The sequence below is a fragment of the Triticum aestivum genome, chromosome 7A (genome assembly GCF_018294505.1).
Source record: "Triticum aestivum cultivar Chinese Spring chromosome 7A, IWGSC CS RefSeq v2.1, whole genome shotgun sequence".
Lineage (NCBI taxonomy): Eukaryota > Viridiplantae > Streptophyta > Magnoliopsida > Poales > Poaceae > Triticum > Triticum aestivum.
The window spans coordinates 20,888,772-20,910,196 of NC_057812.1; the positions used below are offsets into that span (position 1 = coordinate 20,888,772).

The 21,425-nt window shown below is 47.0% G+C and overlaps 2 protein-coding genes and 1 pseudogene across 4 annotated transcripts; 2 read left to right on the forward strand and 1 right to left on the reverse strand.

Moving 5' to 3' along the window:
- Positions 1–8,872: 8,872 nt before the first annotated feature.
- LOC123150144 (WPP domain-interacting tail-anchored protein 1) lies at positions 8,873–13,300 on the forward strand. 3 transcript variants are annotated; one of them, XM_044569946.1, is made up of 6 exons: positions 8,873–9,091; positions 9,277–9,341; positions 10,220–10,732; positions 10,795–11,954; positions 12,066–12,233; positions 12,897–13,300. In XM_044569946.1, exons 3-6 carry the CDS (start codon positions 10,237–10,239, stop codon positions 13,113–13,115), a joined length of 2,043 nt encoding a protein of 680 aa, XP_044425881.1. In that variant the 5' UTR covers positions 8,873–9,091; positions 9,277–9,341; positions 10,220–10,236; the 3' UTR covers positions 13,116–13,300. The 3 variants fall into 3 exon arrangements, with proteins under 3 accessions (XP_044425881.1, XP_044425882.1, XP_044425883.1); XM_044569947.1 differs by lacking the exon at positions 9,277–9,341 and having other exon boundaries at positions 8,954–9,091; XM_044569948.1 differs by lacking the exons at positions 8,873–9,091; positions 9,277–9,341 and having other exon boundaries at positions 10,217–10,732.
- A 62-nt stretch (positions 13,301–13,362) lies between these two features.
- On the reverse strand, positions 13,363–14,964 carry LOC123150145 (myricetin 3-O-rhamnoside 1,2-glucosyltransferase UGT709G2-like; annotated as a pseudogene).
- A 3,417-nt stretch (positions 14,965–18,381) lies between these two features.
- LOC123150192 (gluconokinase) lies at positions 18,382–19,725 on the forward strand. Its single transcript, XM_044570020.1, has 4 exons — positions 18,382–18,551; positions 18,652–18,694; positions 18,784–18,863; positions 18,981–19,725. The coding sequence occupies exons 1-4, from the start codon at positions 18,512–18,514 to the stop codon at positions 19,409–19,411; spliced, it is 594 nt and encodes a 197-aa protein (XP_044425955.1). The 5' UTR covers positions 18,382–18,511; the 3' UTR covers positions 19,412–19,725.
- The last annotated feature ends 1,700 nt before the right edge of the window (positions 19,726–21,425 follow it).

The following is a 21,425-nucleotide window of genomic DNA, read 5'->3' on the forward strand; positions in this document are numbered from 1 at the left end:
GATGTCGCTAGGCACCTTGAGAGGGGGGCACGATTGCTTCGCTTGTTCGCCGAGCTGGGCAATTTGTTTCCCAGCTGCTCGTCGTTCTTTCAGCCTTTGATCACTGACTGTACTTCCCGACCGCTCCGCTTCGGCCCATGTCTTTGCAATAATGCGCTCATAGTTGCCTTTCGGCGGAGACTTGGGTGGTTTTGCCAGGGCACCCAGAGTGTGCTTCACTTTCACCGGATCTACCTTCTCCTCCGGAGGTGGATGTCTCTTTGCTCTCAACCCTTGAAACCAGTCATCCACTTCGGTTCGTGCGATCTCGGCGTTCTCCTCCGGGGTCCTCTCATATGGTAACTTCTCTGGAGTCTTCAGAGAAGGACCGAATCTGTATGTCCTCCCGCCTCTGGTTGTGCTGCTAGACGCCGACCGAGCAGACGGAGTGGTTATCTTCTTTACTTGCTTACGAGGCGGAGGAGAAGGACTACGACGCGCCAGAGCAGCTGTAGCGGCGGCAGGTCTCTTCAGCCCTTGCTGACGAGGCGGAGAAGGAGGAGGCTGGCTGCTCGGGCGCGTCGGCACAGGCGGAGAAGGAGGCGGAGTGCCGCCACGCGCCGGAGAAGGAGCCGGCCGAGGGCCCTGATCGTCACTCGCCGGAGGAGGAGGCGGTGGAGGAGGCGGAGTGCCCTGACTCGCCGGAGGAGGAGGAGGAGGCGGAGGCGTCCAGTTCAGAAGGTTGATGAGCTCCTTCCGCCATAGGCATGGAGTCTTCAGAGCAGACCCCAGCCGAGTCTCCCCTTCACCGGTAGGGTGGTCAAGCTGGAGGTCCTCAAATCCCTCCGTTATTTCATCCACCATCATCCTAGCATATCCTTCTAGAATCGGCCGGCAGTGAAAAGTTGCACCAGGTTCAGTAGGATAAACAGAGCCAACAGCCGCCTTGACCTTCAAATTCATCCATTGCGTCATAAGGTGGCAATTTTGAGACTCCGTGATAGCATCCACGGGATAGCTGGCAGGAGCCATCAAGGCATGCTCTGGCTGAAGCAGCTCAGTGGAAGCCACGCTGCTTCTGCACTGAGATGGCGGGGTAGCTTCGGGGGAGGCTTCGGCAGTACGTTTGCTGCGATTTGCTTCTCGTTCCTCTATCGCGTCTACCCTTGCTTGCAGCGCCTGCATTTGGGTCTGCTGCACTTTTTTCCTCCTCTCATGGGATTTGTAACCGCCTGCGTCCGAAAACCCAACCTTTCACGAAATGGAGCCTGACGTGCCTCGTGTCCGTCCAGGGTGCTCAGGATTCCCGAGGGCCATTGTGAGCTTGTCGTTCTCTCTGTCTGGAAAGAACTTCCCTTGCTGCGCTGCTTCGATATACTGCTCCTCTCAACTGCAGGCTTTCATGCCTAATCTATCACTACAATGCCTGTGGGCCTACTGGGCCTGTTGCGGGCCTGAATCCTGGCCCATGGTAGGGTTTCTAGTCATATTCAGGCCGTGGTGGCCCAGTAGGTGGCATTTTTTTGTTTTTTTGTTGCTTTATTTATTTTCTTTTGTTTTTTGCTTTATTTTTTAATTCTTTATGCTTATAGTTTTAGAAAGTTATAAACTTTTTGTTAATGCCATTAGTTTTCAAATTTGAAAATAATTTTTTAGTTTTTTAGTTTACTTTGTTGCTTTATTTATTTTATTTTGTGATTAACTTTACTATAAAAATAGTTTTTTCCTGTTTTTTTGATTTGTTTTTTGCATTATTTATTTTCTTTTGTTTTTTGCTTTAATTTTTATTTCTGTTTGCTTTTAGGTTAGCAAAATTATAAACTTTCTGTTAGTGCCATTAGTTTTAGAAAAATTATAAACTTTCTGTTAGTGCCATTAGTTTTCAAATTTGAAAACACTTTTTTAGTTTTTTTGTTTTCTTTGTTGCTTTATTTATTTTATTTTGTGATTAACTTTACTATAAAAATAGTTTTTTCCTGTTTTTTTGATTTGTTTTTTGCATTATTTATTTTCTTTTGTTTTTTGCTTTAATTTTTATTTTTGTTTGCTTTTAGGTTAGCAAAATTATAAACTTTCTGTTAGTGCCATTAGTTTTAGAAAAATTATAAACTTTCTGTTAGTGCTATTAGTTTTCAAATTTGAAAACACTTTTTTAGTTTTTTGGTTTTCTTTGTTGCTTTATTTATTTTATTTTGTGATTAACTTTACTATAAAAATAGTTTTTTCCTGTTTTTTTGATTTGTTTTTTGCATTATTTATTTTCTTTTGTTTTTTGCTTTAATTTTTAATTCTGTTTGCTTTTAGGTTAGCAAAATTATAAACTTTCTGTTAGTTCCATTAGTTTTAGAAAAATTATAAACTTTCTGTTAGTGCCATTAGTTTTCAAATTTGAATAGTTAAAATCTGAATTCTTTGAAAATTGTTTGAATCACAAGTTTGTGATTAACTTACTAAAAAAATAAGAATAGATGCGCTTATAGAGAAAATTCAACCTAAATTCCTAGTAAATTTCTATGAATTTCAGAGAAATTCACTATGAATTTAGGTTAAACTTTTCTCTATTAGGGCATCTATTTTCACTTTGAGAGGAGCTCAACAAGGCAGAGAGGGAAGGGCTTATAAACCGGTGTGAGCCCCCTTCGGTTGGCGAGGTGGGACTAAACTCGGCCCGCAACGAGGACCAACCCTTTAGTCCCGGTTTGAAAGTTGGCATGGGCCAGGGACTAATGGTCATGGTATTACGAGGGCCGAACCATAAGACATGAAAGCATTTCAAATGAACTCTGAAAAAGTTGAAAGTTGGGATGGTATCATAATTTCACCCACATAGCATGTGCATGTACAAAACGGACAATGGTAGCATGTTCGTGTGTTACAAAGTTGCGGGAGAAAGTCTTCACTTTTTCTTCGCTTGTGTCATTTGCTTATTGCGCCGTAACCATGGATAATCTTCATTGTTTATCAGGATGTTTGGGTCAGCCTTGACATTGAAGGGAGGAATTTCATGAAACTTTTCATAATCTTCAGACATGTCTGTCTTGCCGTCCACTCCCAGGATGTCCCTTTTTCCTAAAAGAACTATGTGGCGCTTTGGCTCATCGTATGATGTATTCGCTTCCTTATCTTTTCTTTTTCTTGATTTGGTAGACATGTCCTTCACATAGATAACATGTGCCACATCATTGGCTAGGACGAACGGTTCGTCAGTGTACCCAAGATTTTTCAGATCCACTGTTGTCATTCCGTACTGTGGGTCTACCTGTACCCCGCCGCCTAACAGATTGACCCATTTGCACTTAAACAAAGGGACCTTAAAATCAGGTCCGTAGTCAAGTTCCCATATGTCCACTATGTAACCATAATATGTATCCTTTCCGCTCTCGGTTGCTGCATCAAAGCGGACACCGCTGTTTTGGTTGGTGCTCTTTTGATCTTGGGCGATCGTGTAAAATGTATTCCCATTTATCTCGTATCCTTTGTAAGTCAATACAGTCAAAGATGGTCCCCTGGACAACAAGTACAACTCATCACAAACAGTGTTGTCACCTCTGAGACGTGTTTCCAACCAACTGCTGAAAGTCCTGATGTGTTCACATGTAATCCAGTCGTTGCACTGCTCCGGGTGTTTGGAGCGCAGACTGTTCTTGTGTTCATCGACATACGGGGTCACCAAGGTAGAGTTCTGTAGAACTGTGTAGTGTGCTTGAGACCAAGAATATCCGTCCCTGCATATTATTGAGTCTCTTCCAAGAGTGCCTTTTCCAGTCAGTCTCCCCTCATACCGCGATTTAGGGAGACCTATCTTGTTAAGGCCAGGAATGAAGTCAACACAAAACCCGATAACACCCTCTGTTTGATGGCCCATGGAGATGCTTCCTTCTGGCCTAGCACGATTATGGACATATTTCTTTAGGACACCCATGAACCTCTCAAAGGGGAACATATTGTGTAGAAATACGGGCCCCAGGATGACAATCTCGTCGACTAGATGAACTAGGACGTGCGTCATGATATTGAAGAAGGATGGTGGGAACACCAGCTCGAAACTGACAAGACATTGCGCCACATCACTCCTTGGCCTTGGTACGATTTCTGGATCGATCACCTTCTGAGAGATTGCATTGAGGAATGCACGTAGCTTCATAATGGCTAATCGGACGTTTTCCGGTAGAAGCCCCCTCAATGCAACCGGAAGCAGTTGCGTCATAATCACGTGGCAGTCATGAGACTTTAGGTTCTGAAACTTTTTCTCTGGCATATTTATTATTCCCTTTATATTCGACGAGAAGCCAGTTGTGACCTTCATACTGAGCAGGCATTCAAAGAAGATTTCTTTCTCTTCTTTCGTATGAGCGTAGCTGGCAGGACCTTTATACTGCTTCGGAGGCATGCCGTTTTTTTCGTGCAAACGTTGCAGGTCCTCCCGTGCCTCAGGTGTATCTTTTGTCTTCCCATACACGCCCAAGAAGCCTAGCAGATTCACGCAAAGGTTCTTCGTCACGTGCATCACGTCGATTGAGGAGCGGACCTCTAGGTCTTTCCAGTAGGGTAGGTCCCAAAATATAGATTTCTTCTTTCACATGGGTGCGTGTCCCTCAGCGTCATTCGGAACAGCTAGTCCACCGGGACCCTTTCCAAAGATTACGCAGTGTAAATCATTGACCATAGCAAGCACGTGATCACCGGTGCGCATGGCGGGCTTCTTCCGGTGATCTGCCTCGCCTTTGAAATGCTTGCCTTTCTTTCGACATTGATGGTTGGTCAGAAGAAATCGACGATGGCCCAGGTACACATTCTTCCTGCATTTGTCCAGGTATATACTTTCAGTGTCATCTAAACAATGCGTGCATGCGTGGTATCCTTTGTTTGTCTGTCCTGAAAGGTTACTGAGAGCGGGCCAATCATTGATGGTCACGAACAGCAACACCTTAAGGTTAAATTCCTCCTGTCTGTGCTCATCCCACGTACGTACACCGTTTTCATTCCACAACTATAAAAGTTCTTCAACTAATGGCCTTAGGTACACATCAATTTCGTTGCCGGGTTGCTTAGGACCTTGGATGAGAACTAGCATCATAATGAACTTCCGCTTCATGCACATCCAAGAAGGAAGGTTATACATACATAGAGTCACGGGCCAGGTGCTGTGATTGCTGCTCTGCTCCCCGAAAGGATTAATGCCATCCGCGCTTAAAGCAAACCATACATTCCTTGGATCCTTTGCAAACTCATCCCAGTACTTTCTCTCGATTTTTCTCCACTGCGACCCGTCAGCGGGTGCTCTCAACTTCCCATCTTTCTTTTGGTTCTCACTGTGCCATCGCATCAACTTGGCATGCTCTTCGTTTTTGAACAGACGTTTCAACCATGGTATTATAGGAGCATACCACATCACCTTCGCAGGAACCCTCTTCCTGGGGGGCTCGCCGTCAACATCACCAGGGTCATCTCGTCTGATCTTATACCGTAATGCACCGCATACCGGGCATGCGTTCAGATCCTTGTATGCACCGCGGTAGAGGATGCAGTCATTAGGGCATGCATGTATCTTCTCCACCTCCAATCCTAGAGGGCATACGACCTTCTTTGCTGCGTATGTACTGTCGGGCAATTCGTTATCCTTTGGAAGCTTCTTCTTCAATATTTTCAGTAGCTTCTCAAATCCTTTGTCAGCCACAGCATTCTCTGCCTTCCACTGCAGCAATTCCAGTACGGTACCGAGCTTTGTGTTGCCATCTTCGCAATTGGGGTATAACCCTTTTTTGTGATCCTCTAACATGCGATCGAACTTCAGCTTCTCCTTTTGACTAATGCATTGCGTCCTTGCATCGACAATGACCCGGCGGAGATCATCATCATCGGGCACATCGTCTGGTTCCTCTTGATCTTCAGCAGCTTCACCCGTTGCAGCATCATTGGGCACATCGTCTGGTTCCTCTTGATCTTCACCAGCTCCCCCCGTTGCAGCATCACCGTATTCAGGGGGCACATAGTTGTCATCGTAGTCTTCTTCTTCGCCGTCTTCCATCATAACCCCTATTTCTCCGTGCCTCGTCCAAACATTATAGTGTGGCATGAAACCCTTGTAAAGCAGGTGGGAGTGAAGGATTTTCCGGTTAGAGTAAGACCTCGTATTCCCACATTCAGTGCATGGACAACACATAAAACCATTCTGCTTGTTTGCCTCAGCCGCATCGAGAAACTCATGCACGCCCTTAATGTACTCGCGGGTGTGTCTGTCACCGTACATCCATTGCCGGTTCATCTGCGTGCATTATATATAATTAAGTGTCCAAATTAATAGAAGTTCATCATCACATTAAAACCAAAGTGCATACATAGTTCTCATCTAACAACATATAGCTCTCCAGAGCATCTAATTAATTAAACCATACATTGAAACTATGTAAAACATTTCAATGCGAAAACAAATGCGATCATAATCGCAACCAAGGTAACAATTGATCCAACGGCATAATGATACCAAGCCTCGGTATGAATGGCATATTTTCTAATCTTTCTAATCTTCAAGCGCATTGCATCCATCTTGATCTTGTGATCATCGACGACATCCGCAACATGCAACTCCAATATCATCTTCTCCTCCTCAATTTTTTTTATTTTTTCCTTCAACAAATTGTTTTCTTCTTCAACTAAATTTAACCTCTCGACAATAGGGTCGGTTGGCATTTCCGATTCACATACATCCTAGATAAATAAAATCTATGTCACGTTGGTCGGCATAATTTTCATAAACAATAAATGAACCAATAGTTATAAAGATAATATACATACCACATCCGAATCATAGACAGGACGAGGGCCGACGGGGGCGGATACCAAAACCATCGCACTATATAAGATGCAATAATAAATGTAAGAAAATGATACAAGTATCTATCTAAACATACAAGTAAGAATATTTTTCCTTTCAGAAAGAAGATAAGAACAAGAGGCTCACCACGGTGGTGTCGGTGATGAGATCGGCGCGGGTGATCGACGGCGGTGAAGACGGGGACGGGGCGTGACGGACCGCTAAATCTAGACAAATCTCGAGGAAAATGGAGCTTGGAGGTCGAGCTTCGAGAGGAGAAAGCTTAAGTAGTGTGGCTCGGGCATTCCATCGAACACCTCATGTGCATAGGAGGTGAGCTAGAGCACCACAAAGCCCTCTCCCCCTCGGCCAGAGAAAAACAGAGCACTGGGGTGCTCTGCTCGCGAGCGAGGGGTATATATAGGCACCTCATTGGTCCCGGTTGGTGATATGAGCCGGGACTAAAGGGGAGCCTTTGGTCCCGGTTCAGGCCACCAACCGGGACCAATGGTGGTGGGCCAGAAGCGAGGCCTATTGGTCCCGGTTCATCCCACCAACCGGGACCAAAAGGTCCAGATGAACCGGGACCAATGGCCCACGTGGCCCGGCCGGCCCCCTGGGCTCACGAACCGGGACCAATGCCCACATTAGTCCCGGTTCTGGACTGAACCGGGATTAATGAGCTGACCCGGTCTGGACCAAAGCCTTGTTTTCTACTAGTGGACGGTGTACGTACGTGTTGCTTCTTTTGGTAGTATGTGCAAGTAAATAGTGACCTAAAAAGTTTTATAAAAGTTGACAGAGAGAGTAGTAATGTAGTACAAAAAAGTTGTTAAATCTCTTCCCCGGTTGGTCCAAGATTCCTGATTCGGCCCTCTCGCCTGAGTGCAGAATGAGACCGGCGTGCGACCATGTATTGCCAACTTCTGCTGGCGGGATGACATCAAGCAACACGCGTGGCCATATGCATTGGTAAAGTTTTCTCTTACTTGCTCGAGGGTATAGCCACGTTTCCTTCAAAAGTGTCCCTCTTTTCGAAAGTATCCTTCAAATGTCGAGCTCAAATGCTTCTGCCATTAACAGTAGAATAGAAAACAAAAACAAAAAAAAATCTAACTTTTTGGCAAACTTTAAGAAATGTTTGAAGCGCATGCAAATTTTCATCACAAAATCACATCAGAGCAAGTCGTGAAAAAAAACAGGATCAGAGCTCCAAAGTATGTTTGAAAGTAACATTTTCAGAGTATCGATTTTGTTTTTCTACCATGGCTTGCTTCGATGTGATTTTGTCATGAATTATTGCATGCACTCCAAACATTCTCTAAAGTTTGCCACACAAAATATTCAGAATTTTCTTTTTTTTTCAAATTTACTATTCATGCAGGAGCATTTGAGCTCGAGCTTAAAAACTCCACATCCCCCTCTTTTCGTCTATATTGTTATAAGAAACGACATCAGAGAACCGTTGTTAGGAAACGTGATTAGCAGTTATTAGAAAGCTTGAACGGCAGGGAAGTGTTCAGGAAATAATGTGTTCGGAGGTGCTGATGAAAGAATGAGGTGGTTCCGAACACAAAAATGCAGCAGCTAGATAGAGCAACTCGGAGTGCCAGTGAAACTGATTTCTTGGTAGTACCGCACAGAACTGAGCAGTTGCTAGAACGAAAAATCCTGCAGAAAAGAGCTAGGTCACAACTCAGAAGTTTCGGACGAAAAGAAGCGGAGGTGCCAAACTTATATTGTGACCTGCGGAAAAGCAAACCGAGATACTTGAAAATGCCGCGTAACTTGTTATACTCGGAAGTGCCGATGCAAATAGGAAATGTGTCAAAGTGAAATATGTGGGTCAGTAGTTGCTAGAACGAAATATGTGTGTGTGTGTGTGGGGGGGGGGGGGGGGGGGGAGCCGAGGCGATTTTAGGCTTAAAGATTAGTCTCTCCCTCCATACTAGTTTGTTCCCCTTTAACTAGTGTTTCAAGTAATGATTATTTTTTCTTCTTCTTTTTTGACAACTTTCTTCTTTTCTTCTAAATATATATAAAGGCTGCCTGGAGAACATTTTTCATCACGGTGTAAAGGCCGAGAGCTATGTTCATCTCAAGTGGCCCTTCAACCGTGGGGCCACAAAACGGATGGATCGTTGATTCCCATCACAGCAGAAAAGCTGTGATTTTTCCTCTGTCCGTCGACTAGCCTAGACAGCTACTGCATCTCGCTTTTTCTTCCCTCTCTGTCCATCTCGCGCGGCGACGGCGGCGGCGGCCAGCTCGTGGAGCTCCGGCGACGGCAGGACGCAGGTAAGTGCGCCCGCCCTCGGCCCATTTCCCCCGCTCCCCTTCCTTCTCCCGCCTCCGCTCCGACGGCGGCTTAGGGCGCGGCGCGCGGGCTGGGCGATGCCCGGGGCCGCTGAGCACGAGGCTCTTCTCTGATTGCACAAGCTTGGGACTGATCTATCCCTTTCCCTCGTTGTGATTGGTTGCAGCGGCCGAGCAGCTCAGCAGGAGCAAGCAGCACAAGCCGTGTGAATTTTTCCCCCTTCAGCCTGAGGTATACAAACTCTAGTTTCCACCTGCAGTGATTGTGCTTGTATCTGTGTGCTGTTTGTCTGTTCGGGAGCGGCACGACGATCAAATTTAGTTCAATTTTCGAAATGATTATTGTTCATATTCATATTGGATTGCACGGCACCCTGTCCTCGATCTAGTGATTAGCTCAATCCCACCGACCTCGGGGATTTCCCGGTGTGCCGGCACACCATCTAGATCTGCACTCCGTTGGCGCAGAGCCAATCCCATAATACATATTGCTAGCTACCTGTGGTAGCTGATTCCTGTGGGTTCAGTAGCCCTCTTGGATTGGTACCTGAACATTTATGAGCTTATATCCTTAACACATTTTACTACTACTTAGTTTTGACCTTGTGACAGGCCCTTATCCCATTTTATTATTTTCCGCAAACTCAAGGCGGGCCTGTGTCTGCAAAATTGATACTATTTTCTACTCCCTCCATCCCATAATATAAGAGCGTTTTTTACACTAGTGCGCTCTAATATTATGGGACGGAGGGAGTATAATTTAGTTGAATTTGAAGAAATTTGGCATTTGGTATGCCCATACATGTCCGAGTTGTCTGTCCAGTCAGCTGTCCTGTCATGCCATCATGAAAAATGGATCTAGCTTTTCAGTTTGTGGAAAATAATAAAATGGAGTAAAGTAGTCACAGTGTCACAACTAAGGGGTAAAAAGTGGAATTTACTCATAAGCTAGATACATTGGTGTGCTCTGGTTTTTGTTGCTCATCTGGTTCCCTTCCATGTTTGTCTATTTTAATCTTCTATACTACTTTGTCTATTTTAATCTTCTGTACTACCTATTGCTTGTATCTCATATCAGTATCTTGTTTTTTATGCGGTTTTCATGTGTAGGTTGCACACAAGGAATTATGAGTGCTGAGAACACTATAAATGATATTCTTGCCCAAGAAAATGCCCTGTCTCCGGGAGATAGGATGAATGCAGTAGGAACCAACATGGAAAGTCTTACAAGGGTAGAACTCGACCTTGCATTTGCCTCTGAGAAGTTGCTAAATTTGGAGATGCTGGTGATGGAAATAGCTCGCCGAGCTACTGATTTTGAGCCTCTTACCTTGGAAAGTGGATCTGTTTCTTCTGAGACTGCTGAGGATGCCTTCGAGTTGGACACCTTGTATGGTATTCTTGATGCAGAAGTCCAAGAGTTAGATGACATGATCAGTTCTATTCAGATTGATGCTAAAAATGTTGAGGACAAGGTTTATGACGAAGAATCTGGTGGCAAGGTTAAAGCTAAGCTGGATGCTGCTATGGCTTCTTTGAAACAGATGCAGGATCTAATTGCTGATATCAGAAAGGAGTCTGCAAAGTTCGAGAAACCCATTGAGTTTTCCAGCGACAAAGCAGGTAAATGCTCACTTATCCCTATTATGCATCAACTGGATCCCTTTCTAACCGCTCTTGTACAGGAATTGCTGAACATGGCGTGTGTGAAAATGGTCATGTGTCATCCGTCACTAGCATGCATACAGAAGATGAACGAAGAAATGTTCTGCAGATGTTAGAGCAATCGATAGCAAGTGAGCTAGATCTTGAAAAGAAGCTCTCTGATTCAAGATATGCTGTAGAAGAACTTAAAATGAAGCTTCGTCTCCAAACACAAGAAACATCTTTTCTAGAGGAATTAACAGAAACAAATTCGGGGAGATTGTTTGAAGCAGAAAATGCTTCTGAGATACTCCTGGGGACTTCCAGGGAACTTATAAATGAACTTAATACCATACAGGTCCATTTAACTGCATCAAGATCTAGAGAAGATGATCTCAATTCGAAGTTAGAACGCAGCTTGATGGAACTGTCTTCTCTGAAATTAAACCAAGAGAAGATGCAAGAAGAGAGTAAAAAGGTTGAAACTGAAGAAGCTGTGCAGAATGAGGCACGATCAAACCCTGAATTGTTATCCTTGCAGCATCAGGTTGAAGAGCTAGAAAAACATTTCAGGGAATCTAATTCACAGTTGTTGTTGGAAAATGTATCAGCAGAAGTAAGTCAGGAAAAAGAGAATGTGATGCTCACTGAGCTAAGCACACTGGAAAGTATCATTAAGAATCTCAAAGCTGATGTCCTAAGAGCTGAAAACAGAGCACAAAATGCTGAAGTAAGGTGCATGCAGTTAACAAAAGATAATGTAGAGCTCAGTGGGGAGTTAAGCTCTCTTAAAAGCCAGGGTTCGGATAAGGCCAGTCTTTTGGAGAGGGAATTGTCGGAGTCAAATGCCCAGCTGGAGCATGCAAAGGCATCAGTTGCTGCCTTTGCTGAACAGCAGGGTATGCTGAAATCTACAGTATCTGACATGGAACATATGATTGAAGATTTGAAAGGAAAGGTTTCAAAATCTGAAACCAGAGCCCTAAATGCTGAATCAAAGTGCGCATTATTAGCAGACACCAATTTAGAACTTAGTGAAGAGCTATCGTTTCTGAGAGCTCGAGTTGAAGGCCTAGAGAGCTCGTTACAGGAAGCTAACCATGTGAAAGTATCAACCATCAAGGACATTGGTCTCAGAACTAAAGTTATCACTGAATTGGTCACGAAACTTGCAATGGAAAGAGAACGACTTCATCTCCAGGTATATGCATGATTGCATACACACCATTAATGTTTACCTTTATAAACTCTTCTTTTTACCTCCCATTCCTGTATGTTCATATGCTGGTTTGGCTCTTCGTGGTGGTTGCAGATTTCTATGTTAACAAAGAAGAACAGGATATTGACTCACAGGTGCAAAGGAACTAGTGTTAAGGATGGCACAAAGCTGTACAAAAATGCTACTGGTAAAGATGCTGAACTTCAGTTCACTACATCGGCCGAGGAAATAGTTTCAGATTCTTCATCAGCACAAAATGTGGTGAGATTTCTCTCTAATTTATTCACCCCTCTTCTTTGAAGTAAAGTGCATGAGCATCCACATCCCATTGCATATAATGAGGTGCTACAGGAGACATACTCCAGCCCCTATAGACGCTACTAAGGCCGCGTTCGTCAGTCCTCCGCGGAGCGGAGCGCGCAGAGCAGGCCTTAACCAACTCTGCAAATTGTGGCCTTAATCAACTGGATTGCCGCTCCGCTCCGGCGTGGAGCCGCGGAGCGGAGGGAATCCGAACACGGCCTAAGTTGACAGGAAAACTTCAAATTTGACATTTATAATAGAATTCATATAACTAAGCATCAGCAGCCAAGTTTAGCTTTGTTGCCAGTCTGCCCTTAGCGCGGATGCGTGCAGTTCTCCTCTCCTTTAGCCTCTCATTAGCATCATGGGGTGCGGATGCTCTGAAGTTAGTGCGGTGCGCGATTGGCTCTGGCAGAACTTGGGCTGGGCAAATATTTTATTAAGCCCCAGCCATTTTCCTAGCAAAATATTCGCACTTACACAGCGCTGACATTTTGCCGAACATGCAGCGTTACCTGCACACCTTGATCTTATTTTGCTAAGCTGTCCATGCATACCCGCATCGCGTAACAGAGATTGTTCTATTCTTGTAAATGTGTATCCATGATATGTTGTACTCAGGCGGAGAAAGCTTCAGACCTTATCGATGGCAAGGTGGAAGCGGAGGGAAGCACCGGAGAGGAGGAGGATGATTCCACCGACGAGGGCGCGCTGCGGACCATAAAGCCGTCGGCGGCGCTCAGCTGGAAGTACGTCGCCACGGCGCTACTCGCCGTGGTGGCCGCTGTCGTCGTGTGCCACCTGCTGCTTGAAAACGGCTGGGAAGGGCGCACGGCCTGACGTTTCCTTTGATTTCGCCTGAATAATGCGCAGTTTTGTGCTGGACTGAATCGGCGCTGAATGTATACTCTGATGCTCTCATCCGGCCTGAGTGAGACCTCTGGGACACCTCCTACTCAAGGAAAATGGCGGGCTGATCTTGAGTGGGAATTTTGTATTACTAATATATCGGTTTTGTTAACCTCCTTGTGATTATGTTTGGTGTACTGCAGCAACATTCGAAGAAGAGTATTTCAGCCTAACTGTGCTAGTCTTCATTGATTCTATTTCTGGGCTTGACACTGAGCTCCCTGATGAAGCGGACGAGCCGCTCCAGCTCGGACGACGACGACCCCGCCTCCGCGACGTCGAGCCTCAGCTGCCGCGCCATGGCTCCGGCCGCCGCCCTGATCTCGCCGGACGCCATGGCCTCCCTCACCGTGCTCTCCACGACGCCCCTGTCGCAGACGTCCTTCATGTCCAGCCCCACACGGCTCCCACGAACCGGCTGTTGGTCTGCTGGTCGGCGAAGAAGGGCCAGCACACCATGGGCACGCCCTCGGCGGCGCACTCCAGAGTCGAGTTCCAGCCGGCGTGCGTCAGGAAGCAGCCCACCGCCCGGTGCCGGAGCACGTCCCGCTGAGGCGCCCACTCCACGACGCGCGCCCTGTCGCCGCCTCCTGCCGCTGCCGCGACGGCTTCCCGGAGCAGCAGCCCAGGGCTGGCCGGGCGGACCAGGTCCGGCCGGAGCACCCAGAGGAAGGCGTGCCCGGTGGCCGCGAGGCCGGCGAGGAACTCGGTGAACTGCCCGTGCGTGATCACCGCGAGGCTCCCCAGGCTCACGTACACGACGGACCGGTCCCCCTGGCCGTCCAGCCACGCCATGCACCCCTCGTCCTCCTGCCAGAGGCTTGTGTTTGAGCTTGCGGCGGACCTCGACGAGCTGGCGGCGTGCAGCGGGCCTACGGCGAAGACGTCGGTGGCTGCGCGCGACGCGACGTGGGCCAGCGCCGGCCGCTCCATGGACGCGGCGGTGTTGAGCAGGAGCACGCGTGCCGCCTTGCAGCTACGAGCGATCGCCTCGGCGACCTTGAGCACCATCGGGTCCGAGCCGCCCTGCTCGGCGCAGTGGAGCTCGCGGGGAAGGTCTCGCCGCCGGAGGAATCCCTCCATCCCGGGGACGCCGCGGACCGGGTCGTCTGCCGGGAAGGCGGTCTCCCCGAGCTCGTCGAGCCGGGGCGTGCAGAGCAGCGCCAGGTAGCTGCACGCGCTGTGCGCGGCGAAGGCGAGCGCCGGGACGCCGAGCTCCTCGGCGGCTTGGACGGCGAACGGCATGGTGCCGTCGGCGACGACGCACGTCACCGGAGCGCCAGAAGATAGAAGCGACGAGAGTAGCAGGGCGCGGTAGGCGGGGCGGCTTGTGTCGCAGATGGACGCCATGAGGTCCAGGAAGCAGTAGGGGAGGCCGTCGGGGACGGAGAGCACGCGCATCGGGCGCGGCGGCGGGGGCGGGGGCGCGCGGGCGAGGCGGCGGAGGGTGTGGTCGGTGTGGAGGAAGGTGACACGGACGCCGGCGTCGACGAGGGCGGCGGCGAGGTGGAGCATGGGGTTGATGTGCCCCTGCCGCGGCCAGGGGAAGACGAGGACGTGCGCCGCCGCGGCGTCCATGGCTTCACCTCACCGGGGCAAACGTACGTCCAAGGTCCAACGCGCGCGCGTGCAAATCCAAATCCAATGTCGATCGGCTCCGTGTTTGCTCGGCCCATTTGAAGTGGTCTCGGTCGGTCCAATGGCATCTCTGGCTGCAACCCGGCCGGTCCGGCGCCGCAGGAACGTTAATTAACAGTATATATTTTTTAAAAGGATTGAAATCTAACCCCACCAAAAAGAAAAAAACCGCCAGTAAGTGCTGACTCAGTGTCTTGATCAGCTCGGCGGCTGAGGAGAGATCGATCGGGGAATGCTGCCAAGTCCAGGTGGTGCTGCACGGCACGCCATTGACAATTTTACATCACTTCCACATGCGCCCGAAGAAGCACACCGTAATCTTACGCTCCTCCCATCAAATCAGCGACAATTCGTTTATCTTGCCTCATCTTGGGATTTCCTTCTGTGTTGTTTTGGGCTGCGGCTTGTGAGTGTCATCAGGTTTTCGTCCCATGGCGGGTGGTCCGTTCTAGGATCATCCTGCGGTGGGTTTCCTGTTGATGCGCCAACTCGCTCTCCCCTTTCAGTTTCATTAGCTCTCAAGGCTTTTGTGTTTTTCATCCTGCTAGTTGTAGTGGTTGGTTACTAAGAACATCTGGATACAGACTGATGTATTTCCGTTGATTGCGAAATTAATGGAAAGGGGTTGAGAGCCCGGTTGGAAAAAATCAGCGACAATTAATATGAATCGGGGAGTAAATATCATTGTACTCCTTGTACGACCATGTCACATGAGTAAATTGCAAAAAACCACCAGTTTGAGAGCTAGGTTAGCAGAAATCACCACGTCACAGTTTCTTGGCAAAAAATACCAACTCTCTCGTAAACAATTTGCAAATACCATTGATCGGCGGCTCAGGCACCGATAAGTGGATTTATGATAGGTGGGGCCCGGTTTTTGCCGACGTGACGCTGTCAGCTGGTCTGACAGCCGTTAGACGCCGTTAGACGGCGCCGTTCGTTCTGTTTCCTCTTATCCCCCGTTTCCCCCGTCTTCTTCCCCCGTTTCCCCCGTCTTCTCCCCTGTTCCCGGTCGTGCGGCACACCGTCCCCGCCCCCCATCGCAACCATGAGTCCGGCGAAGTCGAGCGATGCTGGCAGCGGCGCCCAGCCGTCCACTGGCGAGATGTGCGGGAGCTCGAACCCTACGAAGGCGACGGCAGAAGAAGAGGAGGAGGAGGACCCGCAGTACTCGGTGGAATTCAGGGCGGCCAGATCTTTCGCCGCGGCGGTGAAGGCAAATCCAGTTGGAAGCCAGCACATTGCTTCAGCTTTCGGCGGCGTCTAGTGAGATCCCAGTCCCATTCCCCTCCCCAATCACATTCCCCTTCTGTTGCTAGGGTTAGGGTTAATGTAGTTCTAGGGTTTGTGTGTGTTATAGTTCTGTAATTAGAATGATACAGTTCTTTAATTAGATGCTTACAACTAGGGTTTCTGTAAATAAAAGGATATGAATTGTTGCACTCAAATGATGTTCTGCTCTGGTCTGCACTAGCTTGCTTCAGTTTCCCTTAAGTCTTCTGTCTCTTGTTGTCTTCATACATCAACCATAACTTGTGCAATGCATTCTCAAGGGTATTGGGCCAAGAAGGATCAATCCATTTAACTAGTCCACAGTCTCTACCTTCCTGAAACAAGGTAGTATTCAAAACCATATTAAAACCTTTCATCACAACCAAAGCTAAAGATATTATATTTCAGGAAGAAAGCACTGATGTTCTTCTCTCTGATGTGCCGCTATTAGGAATAAACTAACCCATGCATCCACTGTACTTTAATCTAATTAACATTGTTGCCAGAGTAAAAAATGACTGCCTAAACACTCTCCTCAGAGTAAACAATGACTGACTCAACACTCTCCTAAGAGTAAACAATGACTGCCTCAACAGTCTCCCAACTTAACAATAAATAAACAATGGCCAAATCCTAACAATGATTGTGCTCTCACTCAGTGCAACAGAGAAACCTCCTCCCAGTTAGAATTCCTTCAAAAGCAACGCGCCTCTCTGCTAACTTCCCGTGACCATGGCACAAAACCTGCATTTCATCTTCAGGGCCCTCGAAATCGAAGTCCTCAGTTGAAGCAGGGACCTGGGAGTGCAAAGAAATGCATAACATTTCATCAGCTAACACACAAGCTCCTTTGAGAAAAATATCCCCAAATCATAGAACAAACCCTAACCCTAACCCTAGGAAAATATCCCCAAATGCATACCTGCATTCTGCCGTCGTCAGAATCAGAGCTGATGTACTGCCTAGTGTGCTCGCTGCTATCGTCGATTTCACTCCAGGACACCATGACGATGCGGCGGCGGCGGCGCGACGCGGAGCGGAGCGGCCGGCGGCGGCGAGCAAGAACAGAGCGAGAGCGAGAGCGTGCGAGAGCAAAGTGAGAGTGAGAGTGAGAGACAGAGGAGTGAATCACTTAAGTTCACGTGCGAGAGCGCCGTCTAACGGCGTCTAACGGCTGTCCGACCAGCCGACAACGCCACCTCGGCAAAAAACGGGCCCCACCTGTCATAAATCCACTTATCGGTGTCCAATCCGCCGATCAGTGGTATTTGCAAATTGTTTACAGGAGAGTTGGTGTTTTTGCCAAGAAACTGTAACATAGTGATTTCTGCTAACCTAGCCCTCAAACTGATGGTTTTCTGCAATTTACTCTACTTCACATGCTTCGATGTTCCGACACCATAGACACCAAGAGATGAAGTAGCAAAAAAGGGGAATATAAAGCGAGAAGTATACTACTCTGAACATTCCCAGAGATTCTTTTGGAGGCAGAGCTCCATGAAGGCCTCCAAATGCAAAGTTCAAAATTTGTGAAAAATTTATTTGTTTACATGCCAAAAAAATTCTAGAAAAAATTACAGAGTTAGATGGAGGCATTGTTCACAAGTGTGTAAATTTTCAGGACGAGATACGGTGAAAAATGAGTGTTGTGCGGAAAAGACAAATCCGGGGCTTTTTAACGCATAATACCATTCATCCTCCTAGACCATGAATTTGTCTTTTTTTACCGGACGCATTTCAACGTATTTCATCCTGAAATTTTACACACATACACCTCACATCCCTTGTTTTTTTTTTGAAATTACATCCATTGTCTAATTGTACAAATGTTTTCAGATTTTTTTTGAATCTGAAATTTTGGAATTTTGATTTTTTTTCTTTTCTTTTCAAAACGCCATTCTCTGAACTTTGCAATAGATAAAATTTGACATGATAGATAGATACTCCAATCATGAGTGAGTAAATCTCAGAGCAGGGTTGTGGAGATGGACGTGCTGCTAATGCTGAAGCTGGATTATCTGAGAGCAGGAAAAAAATCAGTTATGAAATGTAGTAATTCTTCTTTATTCTTCTAATTGATTGCAATTAAACTTGGCTCAATCTTCCTTTTACTAAAAAAGATTGAGCCGAATAAAAATAGATCATGATATGATCATGAGACTTGACAAATCGAGATTCGTCTGTTCTATATATCTAGAATATATATATATATATATATATATATATTAAGGTATAATACAATAAAGAAATACAAATAAAATAATAAAATAATAAAATATAGGCGGCAGCAGAGTCAATCCCGTGAGACGGAAAGGAGACGGTGTCGTCCTCGTCGCTCAATCATTGTGTGCCCCTCTTGGGTCTCGTCCTGCCGTCGCCGCAGAGGAAGACGGAGACACCGTCGGAGGAGGAGCGCCATGGCCGGCTCTGATCTCCTCCGCCCAGATCCAGCCACAGGTCAGTTCACTATCTCTTGAGGAAATTGCTTGGGGCAGAGCCGATCCGGTCGGCCTCCAGCTGCGAATTTCACTCCTTCAATCGCCGGTTGTGGTTGCAGGGCTGGCCATCGTGATCATGGGAGTCAGCGGCTGCGGCAAATCGTAAGATCTAATCTGATTTCAGCAATCATCCCCTCTTCTCTTACTGCTTGCTCCCTCTGCTCTGATGCGAATTCTCTATTCTGCCGCAGGACCGTGGCGGCGATGCTCGCCGACGCGCTGGGCTGCGGCTTCGTCGAGGCGGACGACTACCACTCCCACGCCAACAAAGGTACCACCAACCGACGTCTTTCAGCAATGGTGATGACTTGCAGTGCCACCTCTCAAGCTCTGAAACCAAACTCTGAACTTCTCCGCTCCTCCCATGTCCATGTCGAACAAAACACAGAGAAGATGAGCAGGGGCGTCCCGCTCACGGACGAGGACCGCCTCCCGTGGCTGGAGTCGCTGCGCGACGCCATCCGGGAGCGCCTAGGCCGCGGCGAGGACGTCGCCGTCAGCTGCTCGGCGCTGCGGCTCAAGTACAGGGAGGTTCTCCGGCAGGGGGACATCAGTTACAAGCCTGGGAGCTATGAGACCTGCAGAGTCAAGTTCGTGTGTCTAGAGGCGTCGGCGGAGGTGATCGCCGGGAGGGTCGAGCGCAGGGCGGCGGAAGGGGGCCACTTCATGCCGGCGAGCCTGGTGCGGAGCCAGCTCGACCTGCTTGAGATCGACGCGGCGGAGGGGATCACCGTCGTCGACGCCACGGTGCCCGCCCACGCCATCGTCCAAGCCACCGTCGCCCAGTTCAGGGACGAGCTGGCATCCATGGCGTGCTGAGAAATTCAGTTTCTTATTTCTGAATCCAGTTTCATGGCTGTACAAGTTATACAAGTTTTAAAGGCTCTCCAAACACCGGAAATTGCTTTTGGAGACGGAACTCCGTGGAGGCCTCCAAATGCAAAATGCAAAATTCATATTTTTATATTTGAAAAAATTCTCAAAAAATTACAGAGATAGTTGAAGGCATAGAGCACAAGTGTGTACATTTTTAGAACGAAATACACTGAAATGAGGGCTGCGCAAAAAGAGAAAGAAAATAACCTGGGTCCTCTGTATATTTTTATATTTTTTCTAATTCATGAGTGATTTTGTATGAGACCACATATTTAGTGTTAAAGCACATCATGTACACCAAGATTTATACATCAGGTGGATGTATTAAGATGTTTTTTTTTTTCGAACAAGAAAATAACCTGGGTCCTCTGCACCGATTGGTGCGCACCTCATAAAACAAAGGACAATCATGGTGGTTTTAGTGTCCAATAGCCTATCTGTGTAATACTTCCAATGGTAGAATATGACGTGTAATAAAGCATAAATAAGTTTGTTTAGTAGTTAATTAATTTGGTAGTCTTTTAGTTGGATAAGTTATGATTGGGGAGGACTATTAGAATGTCGTCATAACTAGCTCTCACATGCCAGGTCAAAAAAAAAAACTAGCTCTCACATGTTTAAGTTTGGCAAATCCCTCTTATTGTAGATAAGTCTTGGATGTCAAGGTAACTAAACTGCATATTTTAAGAAGTCTACTAAACCGCTGCTCCTAGAGGGTCGTAAAATCGCTTCACTAAACCCTACATCACTATATACTATAGGTTGAGTTCATATGGTTTCAATTTCATGGTTTGCTAGAAACAATCCACTTAAGGTTGCTCATATCTTGATGCCACATGTGCTGCATCAATTGTTCGAGTCTGATGTTTGGTGAAGCAATGATGATGTCCTCGCTCCACACAAAGTTGTCACTAGCTGGCCTCCTATAAATAACTAGCTTATTGCCCATGTAGAGAGATCACATTTAGTTGGTAGGGAAATGGGAGGAGAATGACAAAGTGTGGGACGATCACATAGCATGATATAGCAGTGGAATGGGATGTATTGGAAATTTGTTTGGAGGGCACACACAAAATCATAGTCTGCCAGTGAACATTGGAACTAGCAAACAGTGAGCAATTGGCGGCTCTTATTACTTCCCAGTCAAACACATCACATATTTTACGTGACATGTTAGGGTTAGGCAACCCCGTGGTGGCCGCTGTCGTTGTGCGCCTCCTGCTGCTTGGAAATGGCTGGGAGGGGCGCACGGCTTGATGTTTCCTATGATTTCGCCGCGTTTGTGTTTGCGGAATAATGGCGCAGTTTTGGGTGCTGTATGTGTTCACGTCTCTTCGTTTCAAGCCAGCTCGACCTGCTTGAGATCAACGCGGCGGAGGGGATCACCGTCGTCGACGCCACGGTGCCCGCCCACGCCATCGTCCAAGCCACCGTCGCCCAGTTCAGGGACGAGCTGGCCTCGACGGCGTGCTGACAACCCAGAGTTTCTGCTGGTTCTTGTTTCTGAATCCAGCTTCATTTCGTCAGTGTACCGGACTGGACAGACAATAATCAATCCACATACAACTTGTAAAAGAGGCTTGCAGACAAGCAATATACTCCCTCCGGTCCTTTTTACTATGCATATTAGATTTGGGTCAAGTCAAACTTTACAAAGTTTGACCAAATATATATTAAGAAATATCAATATCTACCATACCAAATATATATTCTATGAAACTACATTTCGTAATTATCTAACAAAATTGATTTGGCATCGTAAATGTTAATACTTTTTTCTATAAATTCGGTCAAAGTAAAGACGTTTTGACTTCAGACAAAACTTATATGCAGACTAAAAAGGACCGGAGGGAGTACTAGTATCATCAACCTTATGAAATTCATGCTGCAGCCAATTCATTCAAAAGTCCAAACAGATGAAGAAGTGCGGACAATGTATTTCAACAATACCTAGTTC

Bases quoted from the DNA above. Each gene is read 5' to 3' on its own strand.
- LOC123150144 (XM_044569946.1), top strand. From the start codon at position 10,237: ATGAGTGCTGAGAACACTATAAATGATATTCTTGCCCAAGAAAATGCC. The intron at 10,733-10,794 runs GTAAATGCTCAC...GCTCTTGTACAG, and splicing joins GTTTTCCAGCGACAAAGCAG to GAATTGCTGAACATGGCGTG. The intron at 12,234-12,896 runs GTGAGATTTCTC...TGTTGTACTCAG, and splicing joins CTTCATCAGCACAAAATGTG to GCGGAGAAAGCTTCAGACCT.
- LOC123150192 (XM_044570020.1), top strand. From the start codon at position 18,512: ATGGCCGGCTCTGATCTCCTCCGCCCAGATCCAGCCACAG. The intron at 18,695-18,783 runs GTAAGATCTAAT...ATTCTGCCGCAG, and splicing joins GTCAGCGGCTGCGGCAAATC to GACCGTGGCGGCGATGCTCG. The intron at 18,864-18,980 runs GTACCACCAACC...AACAAAACACAG, and splicing joins CCACTCCCACGCCAACAAAG to AGAAGATGAGCAGGGGCGTC.